We start from the raw sequence: 19,036 nt of genomic DNA on the forward strand, positions 1-19,036 counted from the left end.
CCTACCCGACCCCCTTCCACCGGTCCGGTTTACTACCGGTCTAGGCCGGTTCGGAACCGGGTCAACCTGACCCGTTAAACAGGTTTAGGTTCACTACATTGTTTCTGCAAAATTTGAGTAATGAAAGTTTCTTTACCCAGTTGACTCAGTGAAATCCCTATTAATTTTTAGGTCTCCCTTTGGGTCTTTTGTTAAATGGACTAAACTTGCTCAAGTTTAGCAAACTTAAAGAACAATAAATGTTTAGGGCAATAGATAAAGGACAAAGTTAGACTTAACCCCAAAGATTAGGGACAATTTTGGCTAAAAACTCGTCTTTTTTGACTCAAACGACCGAAATGCGTGGAAAAAAGATTTAGTGACCAAAATTCATATAGCACCCTTTAAAATGGCGCTATATGAATTTAATGTACCAAAAAGAAAGTAGATTGCTGGGTGATGCAATGGTTAAAGGTTAGGAGATAAGTTAGTTTTGAGGTCCAAGGTTCGATTCCCTCTAGCAACATTATTTTGTTTTCCTATTTCTTTTCATTATTTGGTTTAAGTATTTAGATATAAATACTTTAATATTTATAAATACTTTTCAATGTAATAAAAATAATTATTAAAAAATTAAGATTTTTGAATTCGAGCCTTGGATCTCAATGTTGCTAGAGGGATTCGAGCCTTGGATCTCAATGACAAAACCAAGTTATTATCAAGTCTTTAACCATTGCACCACCCACCAACCTGCTCTTCTTTTGGTACATTAAATTTTATTTATCTGATTTTCCTGCGCCATGTGTATAAAAGGCTTTAAACATATAGCGCCCTTTAAAAGGGCGCTATATGAATTCTGGTCACTAAATCTTTTTTTCACGCATTTCGATCGTTTGAGTCAAAAAAGACCACAATTTGATTCCAGACTCTATAAGCCAGATCTCTGATACCTTGGTAAATTTACTAAATATGAGAGTTACTTCTTAAAGCGAATTCGATCCTATAACCATCTTTATTCGAAAAATGCACGAGGCTATGAACTCGAAAGCTCCTCTTTCTAAATAGAAAAAAAAATTATTTATAAGACAATATAGACTTTCTCAAAAAGCCTTCGCCCTCCTATTCAACGAGGCTATTAGAGAACCATTTTCCTTCCTTAACTTCTTTTCAGTGAGTAACAACATGAGATATCAGGTTAAAATTTAACTATAATACTCTGTCTGAGTCCATTTGGCCGTTCAATAAATTAGTTAAAATGTATAGAGTCATGCCTCTTTATAACAACATGCCTATATAACAACAATTCACTATAAAAGTCAAGCTTTTTTCGGAACCAATTTTCATGTTATGTTATAATATATATTCTCTATAACAACACTTCGCTATAACATACAAAAATAATCGGAACAAACGAAGTTGTTACAGAGAAGTTTGACTGTATAAACTGATTTTGATATTATTGCATCTAACAAAAAGATGGTCATTCATTCACTGAAAAGAAGTCAAGGAAGATGTTATTGCATCTAAAAAAAGAGGGTCACTCACTCATTTGCATCTGCTGAATGTGGTATACTCTCACATAAATAAACTCGTATGTGAAATTACTACTAATGGTACTAAACAATATGTACTAGTCATTACAGTAACCAAGTAGAAATTGTGTCTAAAGAATAAGTTCCCTTAAACTAGAAATAAAAACAATATAACCAGTTTTGGAACATCCTGCAGCAGACAGTTTTAGCATATCTTGGCAAAAATTCAGTACATTGTTCAAGAGATCAAAGTAATGGAAGTTAATAAACTTACATAGTATAGTTAAGCACCAACAATAAGTATGATACTCATAAAACTTTCAACAGCTGCACTTCAAAAATTAGAGGCTCCTTCACATGAGACATAAGGCTACGCCTTGGTCCAAACTGCAACACGACAAATATGCGTTTGATGAACCAATAACATCAACTATAAAGCAGAAAAGGAACATATAATCATAGATTAAGATAGTTGGAGAGTGTAGGATAAGGGTACCAAAGGATGTTAAATGAATAAATTTCTGAGAACACATACGTCTTCAGGTACTGGTTTTAAGTTTTCATTGATGTATCCTAGCGAAGGCGGGATCAACGCTCTTCTTTTTCCTGCAGTACAGGCCTTACAGCTCAAACAAATAGAACTGTATATTCTGAAAAATGGCAAATAAGTTTTCCTGGAGATCCTGTCATTTACTAAAGTTTGAATATATTTTGCAAACAAAAAGTGAATACTTTTTTAAAGGAGCAGGCACAACCTCCAGGCTTCATTCCAATCAAGACTTCCTTCAGACCTTCAATTATCTGCAGATTCACAGAGACTTGTAAGAAAAACAAGAATGCAGTTAATTATCAACTACCCCCTGTCACACCTCCTTTTTCCCGAGGGATAGGGGAGTTTTTCCAATTAAATTGACATTATTTATTTAATCAGAGTCGCCACTTGGAATAATTATTATGGTGTCCCAAGTCACCGGTTTATTTTCAAATCCCAAATCGAGGAAAAATGACTCTATTTATGGTCCGCGAACACAGAAGACCGTGTAAGAAATTCTATTAACCCGGGAGAAGGTGTGAGGCACTCCCGAGTTCCGTGGTTTTAGCACAGTCGCTCAACAATTAATACCTGACTTAATTATTACATGTTTTAGAACCTTTTATGCATTGCCGCTTTTAATGATTTTTAAACAATTATGGAGTTGAAAGTTGTTATTTTTGTACACATCGCAAATCACGCCATGTGAAACGTACCCGTGATTCACAACATGTTTATATTATTATTTGAAGTTGGGGTCAAGTCGCGTGAAACGTGCACTTGAGTTGGGATTTACGTATCATGACTATGCCACGTGAACCGTACCCATAGTCACGATGATTTATTTAAACGTGCCTAAAGCAAACTACGAATGGTTATAGGTTGATGATTTCCTAAGATTTGAGGCCACGAATTATGGATAAGATTAGGAAGAAGTAGGGATTGGATTACTAAATCGGTCATAAGATTGGGCGTGTTACATCTTAGTAAGTTGTTAATGCTTTACCTTTATCTAAAAGTGCCTTGAACTAAATCTTTTCTTTTGCTAATATCATAGCCAATTACCTTGATTCCAAACTTTAAAGCAACATACTAAAGCTGACGGTCCAACCAAAGTATAAGTCATGCCTTAACTGATTCACAGAAGAGAAATTACGAGATTAGCTAAATCATATTCAACCTAATCACACAACTACGAGAAAGTAAAGTGGATATCAATTCAGAATTAAGCCTACGAAATCAATGATTTTCCTTACTCTTGTGATCATGTCCTATTACAATAATAACCACGATCTACAACTACAAGGATTACCAATTTACATTCCAGCTTCACTTACATCTCACTCCAACATGAACCCTTTTTAAAAAAAAAATCAAAACACTGATTTTTCATGTAACACTACAGATCTGGTGATTAAATAGCTAAATCAACAAATTATCAGTTTCAACATTAGATAAACAATCAGAATCAAGCATGACTTCATATTAGGCCAAATCTGAAAAAAATACAAGTATAGGGAAGGCATACCTAATGGTGTAAGGATTAAATCTAAAAGCAAAGGGGGGCCAAATAAAGGCAAAAAAACCAGCGGGTAAGAGTTCGGCAACCAGATTCAAAAGCAAGCACCAGAATCGAGCAAGTGATTTGAGATTACATCACTTCTCTTAAACCCAGAATATGTAGAATAATCAACAACAGTGAATTAGCTTTAAAAATCTCCTTTGGATCCCAGCTTTTCTATTTTTGAAACCTTTGTTGTTGTTTTCAGCTCTCAAAATCTTCCAGAACTTTGATTTTTTTTTTGGTTGCTAAGTGCTTTTTATGTGTGTGTTCGTGAATGAGTGTCTTAGGGAATGGAATGAGTGTGTCTGTGGGGCGAATTCTGATGAACCTCTATAGCCGTCTCTCTATCTCTATTGCGTGTGTGCTGGTGAGCGCAGAGGAATGAGAGTCAATGAATATTCTGTCTCCCTCCGCGTGAGAGTGATCTCTTCCTGGAGGAGCTCTAGATCGGCCATCACCTGGCGAGCGAAGGACATCACGGAAGCAAAAAACATAGATCTGGTCATATCCTCATATTCATGGCATTTCATTGCAACGTAATCGGCTATTTCTTTGATTCTCATTCTAATGACACCCTTTTCATGGAGCAAGCGTCCAATTTGCTGTGCACGGGCTTCCAACACTTGCGTGGCTATGTTGTTTTGGTCTTGCAACTTCTACACGCTATCTTCTAATTGGTAAATCAGTGCATAACAATGTTCTCTTTGTGTTTTGAAGTCCTTTGTCTGCTGAACCATTTCATTTTCGAGGTTGGCCAGCTTTTCCCTTAAAATCGTGACTTCTCTATCATATCTTTGCTTTAACTGGTGGGCTAACCTTGCCTGTTCTTCTGCACTTTTTGCCAAGTCTTCCTCGGCCTTTGTCAGATCAACCGCATAATCATGCACTTTTCGCCTTAGGTTGCTTATGATCCTTTCATCTATTTCACTTCTTACCGGCATTCGGCGGCTATTTTCATTTTTCGGATCTGAGTTCGGAGGGCTTCGTTTTCCCGGGCTAACCTCTTCTTTTCTCCTTCATCCTCAACAGCTTGCAACCCACTATCAAACTTGATGGTTCTTACTTGATCCTCTAGTTTGCTTATGGTGGTTCGATACATCTTTTTCTTTGGCCAACCAAGCCCACTGTTCTTGTGCTTCGTCCGTGAATTGTTGGACATGGGGCCCTTTGGCAGGCTGTTCTGGCTCTTGATCAACCCGGGCTCTCTTGCCATACCATGTAGTGTAATTAGACTCTACCTCACCAGAGGATAGATCCCGCATCTGAGTCGGTGGCTCCAAAAACCTACATTGGTTCCAAACCTGGCGAACCCTTTCTTCCGGGAATGCAGCCCTTGGGCATAACTCAATAACATGTGCACTCAGATCTTCATCGTGAGGGACTGTTTGATACCTACCCAATTGGCGTAGGACCCGATGCAGAGCATATGACTGAATACTCCGAAGACCCATTAATAAGAGAAAGCACACTTCGGTAGACATGTAGATAACCTCGTTAACTGGAAGCCAACTGAAAGTCCACTCAATTTGCTTTGCGGTCAAAGAACCCAGATATGTGAACCATGCTTCAGTACCCTCCGACAAATCATAGCCATTTACCGTGTTTCCGTACTCTTCAATGCAATTGAGTCCGGTAAATCCGTAGTTCATGTACCTCGGGCGACGACAGAGATGTTCCACCAGCCACATTTGCAAAAACAAGTTACAACCCTCAAAGAACCTTGCACCAGCTCGACAGGCGCTTAAAGCTCGATAGATTTTCGCGAAAATCATCGGTATAAGAGTACCATTGGCCTTCTTGACCATAAAATCAACCACTCCTGCCAGTCCCAATTCTATGTGTCCGTCACTCCTCAGGCATATCGGAGTGCCTAAGAATGCGACTACGAAAGCTAAACTCATGTGCGCTTCCCACTTGTTTTTCTTTCCCGGGTGATTCAAACCAGTGTATGGAGCCTCAAATCCGTGGGGATCCCCATACCGGCTATATAAGAAGTGGAATGTACAAACACCTTCGGCCAAATTCTCATTTATAACCTGCCAGTTAATACTCAGAAGGTCCAAAAACTTATGAGGGGTCACAGTTTTGGGTGCTACTGGATATTGGTGCCTGAGATTCCCGTCAAACCAGTGTATCCTGCAATCTCCTCTAGCGTAGGGGTCAATTCAAAGTCGGAGAAGTGGAAAACATTGTGTCGGGTCCGAAAATGGTATCAGGGCCTCAATTAGATCAACCATGGGCTTAATCTTCAGAAGACCGGTGAGCCCACCTAAAGCTTTAGTCACGGAACGCTTGCTCACCTCCCCCAGGTCATTCCACCACATGTGGAGTCTTAGCGGAAACTCATCTACGACCCGAAAAGGTACATTCTCAACGATGCTCGTTCTGCACACAAATTGAGGACAAAGATCAAAACCAACACATTTTCCAAAAACACAAAGTGGCTAATTTTGAAAATTCAAATCAGTAACAAAACAGGGGTTGTTTTTGCAAATACGACCCTTCAACACTTGAGGAAAGTTTTTAGGGTTGTTTCTGCCAACTGAGGTTGGTTATAGGAGAAAGGACTGACTTAGGTTTATATTGCGGCTATTCTTGTGAAGACAGCCTTCCGAGTTTTGACAAGAACGGCCCCAGGGAAAGAAAAACAAGTGGGAAGCGCGCAAGAATTTAGCTTTCGTAGTCGCATTCTTAGGCACTCTGATATGCTCGAGGAGTGACAGACACATAGAATTGGGACTGGCAGGAATGGCTGATTTTATGGTCAAGAAGGCCAATGGTACTCTTATACCGATGATTCTCGCGGAAATCTATCGAGCTTTAAGCGCTTGTCGAGCTGGTGCAAGGTTCTTTGAGGGTTGTAACTTGTTTTTACAAATGTGGCTGGTGGAACATCTCTGTCGTCGCCCGAGGTACATGAACTACAGAATTACCGGACTCAATTGCATTGAAGAGTACGGAAACAAGGTAAATGGCTATGAGTTGTCGGAGTGTACTGAAGCATGGTTCACATATCTGGGTTCTTTGACCGCAAAGCAAATTGAGTGGACTTTCAGTTGGCTTCCGGTTAGCGAGGTTATTTACATGTCCGCCGAAGTGTGCTTTCTCTTATTGATGGGTTTTCGGAGTATTCAGCTATATGCTCCGCATCGGGTCCTACACCAATTGGGAAGGTATCAAACAGTCCCTCACGATGAAGATCTGAGTGTACAGGTTATTGAGCTATGCCCAAGGGCTGCATTCCCGGAAGAAAGGGTTCGCCAGGTTTGGAACCAATGTAGGGTTATGGAGCCACCAACTCAGGTGCGGGATCTATCCTCTGGAGAGGTAGAGTCTAATTACACTGCATGGTATGGCAAGAGAGCCCGGGTTGATCAAGAGCCAGAACAGCCTGCCAAAGGGCCCCATGCCCAACAATTCACGGACGAAGCACAAGAACAGTGGGCTTGGTTGGCCAAAGAAAAAGAAGTATCGAACCACCATAAGCAAACTAGAGGATCAAGTAAGAACCATCAAGTTTGATAGTGGGTTGCAAGCTGTAACGACCCGACTTGTCATTTTAAGAATTTACGCCCCGTTCAGTGACTTAAGTCTCGAGGGTGTGATCGAGTTTGATTATGACCCGCGGGTGTGATCGAGTTTGATTTACTAAATATTCGGAATTAAATTAAAAGAACAATCCTGAATTTGAAGTTTAAATGGAAAGAGTTGACCGGAGAGTTGACTTTTGAGCAAACGACTCCGAAATGGAATTTTGATGATGTCAATAGTTCTGTATGGTGATTTTGGACTTAGGAGCGTGTCCGGAAAATTATTTGGAGGTCCGTAGTGGAATTAAGCTTGAAATGACGAAAGTTGATTTTTTGGGAAGTTTGACCGGAGAGTTGACTTTTGAGCAAACGATCCCGGAATAGAATTTCGAGGATGGCAATAGCTTCGTATGATGATTTCGGATTTAGGCGTATGTTCGGATTTGGATTTGGAAATCCGTAGGACAATTCGACACATTTTGGTCAAAGTTGGAAAATATAAGATTTTGAAAAAGTCCGACCAAAGGGTGAATTTTTGATAACGAGGTCGGATTTCGATTCCGGAAATGGGAATAGCTCCATTAAGTCAATTATGACTTGTGTGCAAAATTTGAAGTCATTCCGGATTGATTTGATACGTTTCGGTGCAAAATATAGAAGTTGGGAGATTTAAAAACTTATAATTCGATTCGTTGCGCGATTCGGAATTTCGGCGTTGTTTGACGTGGTTTGAAGCCTCGACTAAGTTCTTATTGTATTTTGGGACATGTTGGTATATTTGGTTAAAGTACCGAGGGCCTCGGGTGAATTTCGGAAGGTTAACGGAGTTGATTTTTGGATGAGATAGCTGCTGGAAATTGCTGTTTCCCGGCTCAAGCGAAATGATACCGGCGCAAGGTAATTCAATTCTTTAGTTTGTGGCAGAGAGTTGGCTCTTCAAGACCAGCCTTTCACTCCTAAGAAGTGGTTCTGGGCAACAGCTGTTTGTTTCGCTTCTGCAGATGTTTGATCGCAGAAGCGACCTCGCAGAAGCGAAATCTGGGCAGGCTGGACGTTGGTCGCAGAAGGGAGGGTCTGGGCGCACCTGCGACTGCGCAGGTGCGGAAACAAGCACGCAGAAGCGGAAGAAGGCAGCTGGGCATGTCTTCACAGAAGCGATCGTTTTGTCGCAGAAGCGACATCACAGATGCGCATTTTCTTCCGCAGATGCGAGCTCCTGTTGGGCAGTGGACATTGGGACTTCGCAGATGCGCATTTTGGCTCGCAAAAGCGAGTCCGCAGATGCGCAAATCTGCAGAAGCGGAACTGGGCAGAAACATAAAGGATCAAAAATGGTCATTTCGCCATTTTTGATTGGATTTTTGGAGCTCGGTTTTGGGGCGATTTTGGAGGAGTTCTTCACGACTTCAACCTGGGTAAGTATCCTATATCCAAAAGTGATTATATTTCATAAATTCATGGTTATATTCATCGTTTAATTCGGATTTAAATGGAAGAAATCAAGATTTTTACAAAATCTTCCAAAAACGAAAATTTAAGATTTGGAGGTCGAGTTGTTATTGAAATTCGATAAAATTGGTATGGTTGAACTCGTATCGGAATGGGTGTTCGGATTTCATGAAAATTATGTCAGGTTCCAAGGGACGGGCCCCACATTGACTTTTGTTGACTTTTTGGAATAAATTTTTAAGTCGACGTATTATTATCCGGAATTGTTTCCGACGAATTTTAATGGAGTTATACAATTAATTTGGATAGATTTGAGCTGTCCGGAGGTCAATTCAAGCAAGAAGGCTTTTTGGAATATCGGCCTAACTTCAAAAAGGTAAGTGTCTTGCTTAACCTCGCGTGGGGGAATTACCCCTAAGGCATTGAGTCTTATGTGCCAATTGTGAAATGTGAAAAGCCGTGTACGCGAGGTGACGAGTACGTACTCGGGATTATACGTGCAAAATTCATTGAATTAAAGTCTTAGGCATTATTGTGTAGTAAATTAGGAAATTGTGAAAAATTATTAAATTATCTGTTTGCCATGCCTAAATCCTTATTGTTGAATTTGTTTTTATATGATAATTTGATGTGATTGTTACTTGAAATATTTATGAAATTTCGTGAGTATTGTTGGTTTAATATTTCTTGGAAATTAATTCCAATATGAATTTTCCTCTGCAAATAATTAATTAAATGAGTTTAAGAAGAGGTGTTTATATAATTATTGAAAATTTGAATTTAATGAAGACTTTGATTTATGTTGAGTAATTTCTATCTCTATTAATTGTTTTTGGGTGTTATATACATTGTGTGGAGCCTTGGGCTATTTGTTGTGAAATTAATTGATTTTGTTATATCTTTGGAATTTGGTTGTGGCCATTGGGCCAATTGTGATATGAATTGATTTTATTATGTTGCTGTGATAATTTTCCGTGTAAATTGTTGTGTTGTGCGAGTTGTTATTTTGGGGAGATAGGGGTGGCATTTCACCGTTGATATTATGTGGGTATAAGGGTGGCATTTCACTGTTGTGTTTGTTGGAATATTGTCTGGACGGAGCGATAAGGGTGGCAATAGGAGCGATAAAAGTGGCTATTGGTATTGTCTGGGCGGAGCGATAAGGGTGGCTATAGGAGCGATAAAAGTGGCTATTGTCAGGGATGATATTTGATGATGCGGGGTTGTGGTATTGATGATTTTCATGTGATGTGATTTTCTTGTGTTTATTTTTATACCTTGTGCAATTTGTCTTGTTGTTGGTAAATTGATAACAATCTGATTTATGTTGAAATTGAGAGCTTGTGGCTATTGCCAGGCGGATTATAAAATAAAATATGGGCACGAGGTGTCGTGAGTAAATAATGAGGATATTTGGCACGCGAATTGTCTGTGCAGTTGTGATATGAAATGTGGGCACGAGGTGCTGTGATGAAATGATAATGATATTTGGCACGTGAATTGTCCGTGCAGTTGTGATATAAAATGAGGGCACGAGGTGCCGGGGAAATATGATGATTTAATTATGGGCACGAGGTGCCGTGGAAATATGAAAATGGGCTGAGATCCGTGTTTACGAAAAATATGAAAATGGGCTGAGATCCGTGTTTACGAAAAATATGAAAATGGGCTAAGACCCATATTTTTATAATTATGAAATGAGGTGTCACATGGTGACTTTTTAATTGAAAGAATTATATTCAAAATATTTATTTGGAAGGATTTTTATTCAAAAAGAATTATATGAAAGAATTGTATTTGAAAGATATTTATTTGAGGAAATTATATTTGGAAAGATTTATTGAAATAATTATATTTGAAAATAATTATTTGAGAAAACTACATTTGAAAGAGAGTTATTTGGAAGAATTATATGTGAAGGATATTTATTTGAAAAACATGAATTAATTGGGGGTACATGTATTTATTAATTGTTGAGGGATATTTATGGTATTCTTGTTGTCTTGCTGCGCATACCACTGGTTGTTTTATCCTGCCCTTATTGCTATTTGTTTCCTAGTATTTTGTATATTATATTGCACAGGTTATTAGACTAGTGAGTGTCTTGACTGTACCTCGTCTCTACTCCATTAAGGTTAGTCTTGATACTTACTGGGTACCGACCGTGGTTTACTCATACTACACTTCTGCAGATTTTTGTGCAGAACCAGGTATTGGAGATATCGGACTCGAGCAGAGTTAAAGCGGGATCGTAAGGATTCAAGGTAGAGCTGCTTGGCCGTCGCCGTCCCTTGGAGTCTTTTCATTCCATTGTACTGTTAATTTGTAATCGAACAGTATTGCATATTCGGTCCTCGTGATCATTTCATGTATTCAGTTAGAGTTCGTGACTCAGTACTACCAGTCTTGGGAAGTTGTATATTGTAATTATTTCCGCTGTTAGTTTAAAAAAAATAAAAAATGGCTTCAAAATGTAATTGAAATTGGCTTACCTAGTTTTAGAGACTAGGTGCCATCACGACGCCTGTGGTGGGATTTTGGGTCGTGACACAAGCTGCTGAGGATGAAGGAGAAAAAAAGAGGTTAGCCCGGGAAAACGAAACCCTCCGAACTCAGATCCGAAAAATGAAAATAGCCGCCGAAACGCCGGTAAGAAGTGAAATAGATGAAAGTATCATAAGCAACCTAAGGCGAAAAGTGCATGTTTATGCGGTTGATCTGACAAAGGTCGAGGAAGACTTGGCAAAAGCTCGAGCAAAGTTGGCAAAACGTGCAGAAGAACAGGCAAGGTCAGCCCACCAGTTAAAGCAAAGATATGATAGAGAAGTCACGATTAAAGGGAAAAGCTGTCCAACCTCGAAAATGAAATGGTTCAGCAGACAAAGGACTTCAAAACACAAAGAGAACATTGTTATGCACTGATTTACCAATTAGAAGATAGCGTGTAGAAGTTGCAAGACCAAAACAACATAGCCACGCAAGTGTTAGAAGCCCGTGCACAGCAAATTGGATGCTTGCTCCAAGAAAATGGTGTCATTAGAATGAGAATCAAAGAAATAGCCGATTACGCTGCAATGAAATGCCATGAATGTGAGGATATGACCAGATCTATGTTTTTTGCTTCCGTGATGTCCTTCGCTCGCCAGGTGATGGCCGATCTAGAGCTCCTCCAGGAAGAGATCACACTCACGCGGAGGGAGACAGAATATTCATTGACTCTCATTCCTCTGCGCTCACCAGCACACACGCAATAGAGATAGAGAGACGGCTATAGAGGTTCATCAGAATTCGCCCCACAAACACACTCATTTCATTCCCTAAGACACTCATTCACGAACACACACAAAGCACTTAGCAACAAAAAAAAATCAAAGTTCTGGAAGATTTTGAGAGCTGAAAACAACAAAAAAGGTTTCAAAAATAGAGAAAGCTGGGATCCAAAGGAGATTTTTAAAGCTAATTCACTGTTGTTGATTATTCTACATATTCTGGGTTTAAGAGAAGTGATGTAACCTCAAATCACTTGCTCGATTCTGGTGCTTGCTTTTGAATCTGGTTGTTGAACTCCTACCCGCTGGTTTCTTTGCCTTTATTTGGCCCCCCTTTGCTTCTAGATTTAATCCTTACACCATTAGGTATGTCTTCCCTATACTTGTATTTTTTCAGATTTGGACTAATATGAAGTCATGCTTGATTCTGATTGTTTATCTAATGTTGAAACTGATAGTTTGTTGATTTAGCTATTTAATCACCAGATCTGTAGTGTTACATGAAAAATCAGTGTTTTGATTTTTTTTTAAAAAGGGTTCATGTTGGAGTGAGATGTAAGTGAAGCTGGAATGTAAATTGGTAATCCTTGTAGCTGTAGATCGTGGTTATTATTGTAATAGGACATGATCACAAGAGTAAGGAAAATCATTGATTTCGTAGGCTTAATTCTGAATTGATATCCACTTTACTTTCTCGTAGTTGTGTGATTAGGTTGAATATGATTTAGTTAATCTCGTAATTTCTCTTTTGTGAATCAGTTAAGGCATGACTTATACTTTGGTTGGACCGTCAGCTTTAGGATGTCGCTTTAAAGTTTGGAATCAAGGTAATTGGCCATGATATTAGCAAAAGATTTAGTTCAAGGCACTGTTTTCAATTGGCACTTTTAGATAACTGTAAAGGTAAAGCATTAACAACTTACTAAGATGTAACCCGCTCAATCTTATGACCGATTTAGTAATCCAATACCTACTTTTTCCTAATCTTATCCATAATTCGTGGCCTCAAAGTAATCTCAAATCTTAGGAAATCATCAACCTATAAACATTCGTAGTTTGCTTTAGGCATGTTTAAATAAATCATCGTGACATGATACGTAAATCCCAACTCAAGTGCGCGTTTCACGCGACTTGACCCCAACTTCAAATAATAATAATAATATAAACATGTTGTGAATCACGGGTAGGTTTCACGTGGCGTGATTTGCGATGTGTACAAAAATAACAAGTGCACGATACCGCGACTTGTTTAAATCAACTCCATAATTGTTTAAAAATCATTAAAAGCAGTATAAAAGCGGCAATGCATAAAAGGTTCTAAAACATATAATAATTAAGTCAGGTATTAATTGTTGAGCGACTATGCTAAAACCACGGAACTCGGGAGTGCCTCACACCTTCTCCCGAATTAACAGAATTTCTTACACGGTCTTCTGTGTTCGCGGACCATAAATAGAGTTATTTTTCCTCGATTTAGGATTTGAAAATAAACCGGTGACTTGGGACACCATAATAATTATTCCAAGTGGCGATTCTGATTAAATAAATAATCTCATTTCGAATAACGTCACTTTAATTGGAAAAACTCCCCTACTTCCCTATCCCTCGGGAAAAAGGAGGTGTGACAGCTCTGACAACTTTGCTGGGGATGTGAGTGGGGGACATGAGTTGGGAAAGTGGGAGGGTAAGTGGGGGAAGTGGGAAGTGAGTGGGGGTGTGGGAAGTTAGGTATTGGGAAGATGAGTGGGGAAAAATTCAAGCATGGTCAAAAATTAGGTGCTCACACCCCAACCCTCCCCAAACTAGACGCACAGAAAGAAAAGTTAGAAACGTTTGAGCACAATACATCTTTATTGTTACGAGGTGACAGCAGTATAAATTCTTTATCTGAAAGATTGAAATAATTTTGTCGCTCAGCAAGACAGCAGCTTGTCCTGGCAGCACAATACGTTACCTAAACAAAGGTTATTCTTCTCGTTACTAGTTTAGCTTATTACTAAGTTTCTCTGCGTTTCTTCTCTCCACTTTTTTTCTTGTGTATGTCCTTCGGCAATATGTACCAAGACTTTTCTAGCATGTCTTTAAGGAAGTGTAAGAAGATAGGAACAAAGATATTTTTGAACTCATTAAGAAACCTTGCTTACAAGTTACCTCGACCTATTTGATTAACGAAGTGGCACTATTGGACCACACATTTTGAAGGCACAAACGAGTTCATAAAAAAATAGATGCAATATAACTTCTTGACAGCTTCCAGCCATGCCACATAATGGAAATCAGAAGGTTGCTATCTGACCTTTAAGATGTTCTATTTTAAGCCCAAAGCTATAACAAAAACGGTAACCTGTGTATCATCCAAAGGAAGTATGACAGGGGCGCTTTCTCCGCTGAATTGGTCCACAGTACTACATTGAAGCAAAATGAAGAAGTTCAATGTCAATTCCACAGAATAAGAAAGTATGACATGGATTTACTGACGAACAAATATCTGGAGGAGCAGTACATAAACTGAAAACAGTACCTGTGGACAAAATATCCATTTGATCGTCGGCAGACATAATTAATTTCGACGCTATCTCCTTCATGAGCCTCTGGTCCTTCCCCTTCAACAACATCTTTAGAAGATGCAACAACTCATGTTAATACTCGGAAATAAAATAAGAATGACACCGAGGGCTTGATATGCCCCCTTCCCAGCATAATATGAATGACTTCTTCATTAAATGGAACTTAAAACTGTACGGAATGAGATCATTAAACAGTCATTTTTAAATGTAAGTCGCTTTTCCTCTTAACCTTATATATGGCTGTATGCACGCTCCAAGCGTTAAACATATTTAACTGCAGCACGTCAAACATGGAAGCATGTTCAACTCAATTAGAACAGCTCGAGCTCCAAATGATTGAAAGAGTCCGGAAGAAAACTCAAGTGGACTTCGTGTAACATCAAACTTGACTTGTTTCTTCAATAAAGAAACACACGCTAGACTATTTTCTTCAATGTTCTCGCTGGGTCAAATTATACAATTTCTTATCCTGTATATATGCTGTATGCTTGATCCAAACGTTAAACATATGAAACTACAGCACGTCAAACATGGAAGCAAGTGATCATCTTCCATTCAACTATAGCAGCTCAAGCACTAAAATGCTTGAAAGAGCCGTGAGAAAACTCAACTGGAATCGTGAAAAATCAACCTTGACTTGTTTAATGAAACACACACTAGGCTATTAACTTCAGTTATTAACCAAGCCAAAAAACTCGTCTCGACTCATATAATGTTCACCAATATCTTGAACATGCATATACATTTTTATTCACCACACATAAGCTTGTCTATCTTATTATTTACTACTCCTTTAAGTCACTTTTGTTTTCAATTATTAATAATTATAGAGGGGACACCTGATAATGAAATCACACAGCACACTAAACCTTTGTTTCAATTTTACCACATGCAAGCCCCTAAATTAAGATTTCAGGATTTGATGATATTGTCCCTAACAAGCCAAGCTAAGTTGGAGCTTGAGCTATACTATTCATTAAATAAGTCAAATAGCAATGAGAACAGCTACAGCCAGGGTTGTTATTAGCTCGAAGTATAGTTAATAAAAAATCTTAATTAGAAAACTGCTTGAAAATATTTGTTTTATAACCTTAAAAAGGGATGTACCTTGTATCCTCACTCCACTAGCAAGCTTTAGAGTCCTGAATGCTTCAAATCCAAATTAACAACACCATTAAAATAATGACAGCACTTATTCTAGGCCATATAGACAATTTAATTGTGGAGATTAAAGAAATGGAAACAACATTTACCGGATAACATCAGGTTCTTTCATCTCCTGAACTGGCGCAGATAAGACAGGACGAGTACTTATGAAAATAGGACTCAATCCAACAAGTTGCAGAACTGACCTTCTTAGCAACTTTTTGACATTTAGAGATGGCACCCTTTCATCTGAGCTTTTAGGTGCAGCAATCTTACAATGCTCAATGTCTTTAAAACTGTTAACATAAACAAGTTACAAATTACAAGTAGGATTAAGCAAATGAAACATCTAATTTTCTTCTTCTTTTCTTCTTTCTTTGTCTTCTTCTGTTTTTTTCTCTAACTACAAAAATTCCATTCATCCATAAATTGGACCATCTTGCATCAAGTTTGTAAAATCTAGGCTCTAACTATTCCGTGGTGGAGCAGCATGTATTGAATTGTGCTAGTGGTGCCAAAATGGTTAAAAGAAAACAGTTATCCACCCATATTATCTGGATAACCAATGGATAATTAATGGGTTTAACTATTACATTTATAAAGCCTCAAATTTGGGGTTCCTCAAGTTTGGGAGACTAGTTATTCTCCCAAAAATGATCATATTCAAGAAGTCATGGATAATATGGATACCGTTTTTTATCCGTATTAAATATGAGCCGGGTTGGATAATTTATCCGTTTTGCATTACCCGTTTTCGACCCGCCGTATCCGACCGACCCGCCCGTTTGCCACCCCTACACTGTGCAACAGGATATTATAATTTTTTGTCTATATATAGATTTTGAATCCCCTTGAATTTTTTTTACAAAAAGCTTCTAGTGGATTTGCAAAAGTGGTTCAGAAATATTAGGGATATTGGTCCTTGTGATATATGGTTAAGCACATTCAATTAACTATAATGTGCACTTTTGATCCCTGTGCTTGTGAATTTTCATAGATTTAATAAATTATTAACTGTTAAACTATTTAATAACTAAAACAATAGTGTCTTCTGTCATATGACCACCACAAACCAAAAGCGAATTCAGGATTTTTTAAGTCGATGCATATAGTACTTTTAACCTCTACTCCTTCCCGATAATAGATGCGAATTTAATATAAATACATCATGAAACTAACGATTTCTGGTTAACAAACAACTAGATAAACTAAAAATTATTTTGAAGCTGGGATTTCAATTTCTACGTGTTTTTAGAACAACGGCTTTAAATGCTAATAAGTTAGTTCTAAATTTAATAATTATGCATACAACAACAACAACAACAACAAACCAGTAAAAATAACACAAGTGGGGTGGAGCGTAGGCACACGTTGCCCCTGACCCGGAGGGGTAGAGAGTCAAAATTTTTCATGAATATTTATAACAGTGTTTGAGCAAAAGCTAATGAGTTCAGCCCAACCGTATTCAGGCTTCTAGCTCCGCCCTTGTTCCGAAGGATACTAATTAAAGCAATCGAAGATGGAGATAAATAAGAATGCTCGTTACCATGGGCTTTGGGACGCCAAGAAACGTCTGAATTGGAGACTGGCTTGAAATTGAGGAACTTCCATTGTCGATTTGAAGGTTACCAATTGAGCAGCTAAGTGGTGGGGAACTTTTTTTTCGCATTAACAGATAAGAAAGAAACAAAAGGTGGTAGCATAGAATGGCGTTTGGACCATTTAATTTAAAGACCAAAAAACCCTATTATTTTAATATTTTTATACTATGATGATTATTAGTAAATGGAGTAATATTTATGTGTGAAAGTTTAAATTAATTCAATGTTAGAAATCCTACAAATAGAATGGCGAAGTGCACCAATAACCATTTTAAAGCCCGTTATTTAAAATATATTCATAACTTATAATGTATTTAAAAATTAGTCAATTCACTCAAACTTCAGGACTAAGTATTCTTAATTTGGAAATTGAGGACTTAGTGTCGTGAATTATTGAGCTATTAATTTAACATTTAGGACTAAGCGTCCTAAATTTTTGAACTACTAATTTAAAATTCAGGACATAAGATTTGAACTTTTGGATACAATTTTCGAACTTTAGGACACGACGTCCTGAAGTTTGAGCTTTGAAATTTAAACTCTAGGACGTTGTGTCATGAAGTTTAAGCGAATTGGCTAATCTTTAACTACATTGTAAAATGTAGATATATTTTAAACAGCATGCTTAAAAGTGACTATATGGTGTCATTCCACAATAGAATTATTAAGTTGATTATGGATCCATATCTAATATCTAACTTGAAGACTCTTTAATTTCAAATTGCCATTTTGCTCATAATGATATTAACTTATTGATTTGGCATGACTTGTGTAACGACCCGACCAGCCATTTTGAGTTCTAGCGCGTCGTTCGGCGGTTTGAAGCCTTGAGTAGCTTAACTTCGGGTATTATGACTTGTATGTGTGGTCAGAATTGAATTTCGGTAAGTTCGGAGTTGATTTAGATGGAAAATTCTAAATTCGGAAGCTTTAAGTTGGAAGAGTTGACTAACGTTTAACTTTTGAGTAAATGATTTCGGAATCGGGATTTGAAGGTTCCAATAGGTGCGTATGATGATTTCGGACTTGGGCATATATTCGGGTTGAGTATCGGGTCGCCCGGGAGCATTTCGGCATTTATTATGGAAAGTTGGCATTTTGAAGGTTTTAGAATTTTCTAAGTTTGGTTTGAGGTGGACTTTGGTGTTATCGATGTCCATTTGGGGTTCCGAGCCTTGGAATAGGTCTGTATCGTGATTTATGACTTGTGCGTAAAGTTTGGCGTCATTCTGTAATGTTTATGCATGAATCGAACGCGTTCGTCGAAGTTTGAAAGTTTAAAGAAAGATTTCGATCGTCGATTCGTAGTTTTGATGTTGTTTGGTGTGATTTGATGCCCCGAGCAGGTTTGTGTCATATATTGGGACTTGTTGGTATGATTGGACGGGGTCTCGGGGGCCTCGGGTGTGTTTCGGAGGGTCTACGGGTCATTTCGCCATGTTGAGTTATTGTTTTCTGACGTCTGGTACGCCCTACTTCGCGTTCGCAAGGAAAGGGCCGCGTTCGCAAAGAGAAAAATGGGAGAAAAGGGTCTATGAATCACGTTCGCGGATGCACATTCGCGTTCGCGAAGAAGAAATCTCTGTTGTAGAGGGCTGATGTTGGAAGCTTATATCTTGCAATCTATAAGGAATTGGGAGATGATCCAAAAAATAAATTTTTAGCCTTTGGTGTCTAGTTTTCAGAAAGTCAAACCATTTGTCATTTGGATTTTTGTACAAAAAGTTATGACCATTATACTAGAGGCTGTCTGGAGGAGTTGGGCAGCCTGCTCTTCGTGATCGCGATTGGTTTTCCGCGATCGCGAAGGGCAATTTTGAGCTGAGAAAAGTTGTGCTTCGCGATCGCTTCCGTGATTGCGAAGGGT

At 38.4% G+C, this 19,036-nt stretch overlaps 1 protein-coding gene across 8 annotated transcripts; it reads right to left on the reverse strand.

The window, feature by feature from the left end:
• Positions 1-1,559: 1,559 nt before the first annotated feature.
• Positions 1,560-17,274, reverse strand: LOC107823333 (peptidyl-prolyl cis-trans isomerase FKBP16-1, chloroplastic-like). 8 transcript variants are annotated; one of them, XR_012697479.1, is made up of 8 exons: positions 17,115-17,274; positions 15,676-15,864; positions 15,530-15,564; positions 14,377-14,470; positions 14,200-14,260; positions 2,267-2,312; positions 2,047-2,152; positions 1,560-1,898 (listed from the first exon to the last, which is right to left on the reverse strand). XR_012697479.1 is itself a non-coding variant. In XM_075227019.1 (8 exons), exons 1-8 carry the CDS (start codon positions 17,177-17,179, stop codon positions 1,821-1,823), a joined length of 639 nt encoding a protein of 212 aa, XP_075083120.1. In that variant the 5' UTR covers positions 17,180-17,274; the 3' UTR covers positions 1,560-1,820. The 8 variants fall into 8 exon arrangements, 5 of the variants coding, with proteins under 5 accessions (XP_075083120.1, XP_075083121.1, XP_075083123.1 ...); XR_012697477.1 differs by having other exon boundaries at positions 2,047-2,117; positions 2,244-2,312; XR_012697478.1 differs by having other exon boundaries at positions 2,008-2,117; positions 2,244-2,312.
• Positions 17,275-19,036: the final 1,762 nt, after the last annotated feature.

This window comes from Nicotiana tabacum, chromosome 12, assembly GCF_000715075.1.
Source record: "Nicotiana tabacum cultivar K326 chromosome 12, ASM71507v2, whole genome shotgun sequence".
NCBI classification, from domain to species: domain Eukaryota; kingdom Viridiplantae; phylum Streptophyta; class Magnoliopsida; order Solanales; family Solanaceae; genus Nicotiana; species Nicotiana tabacum.

What these genes read in the sequence shown, in the direction of transcription:
- LOC107823333 (XM_075227019.1), bottom strand. Translation starts at nt 17,179, where the DNA reads ATGGAAGTTCCTCAATTTCAAGCCAGTCTCCAATTCAGACGTTTCTTG. An exon ending in AAAGAACCTGATGTTATCCG is followed by an intron (nt 15,565 to 15,675) that starts GTAAATGTTGTT and finishes TGAAGCATTCAG; the next exon opens with GACTCTAAAGCTTGCTAGTG. An exon ending in GATTGGAATGAAGCCTGGAG is followed by an intron (nt 2,118 to 2,266) that starts GTTGTGCCTGCT and finishes CCTGTACTGCAG; the next exon opens with GAAAAAGAAGAGCGTTGATC.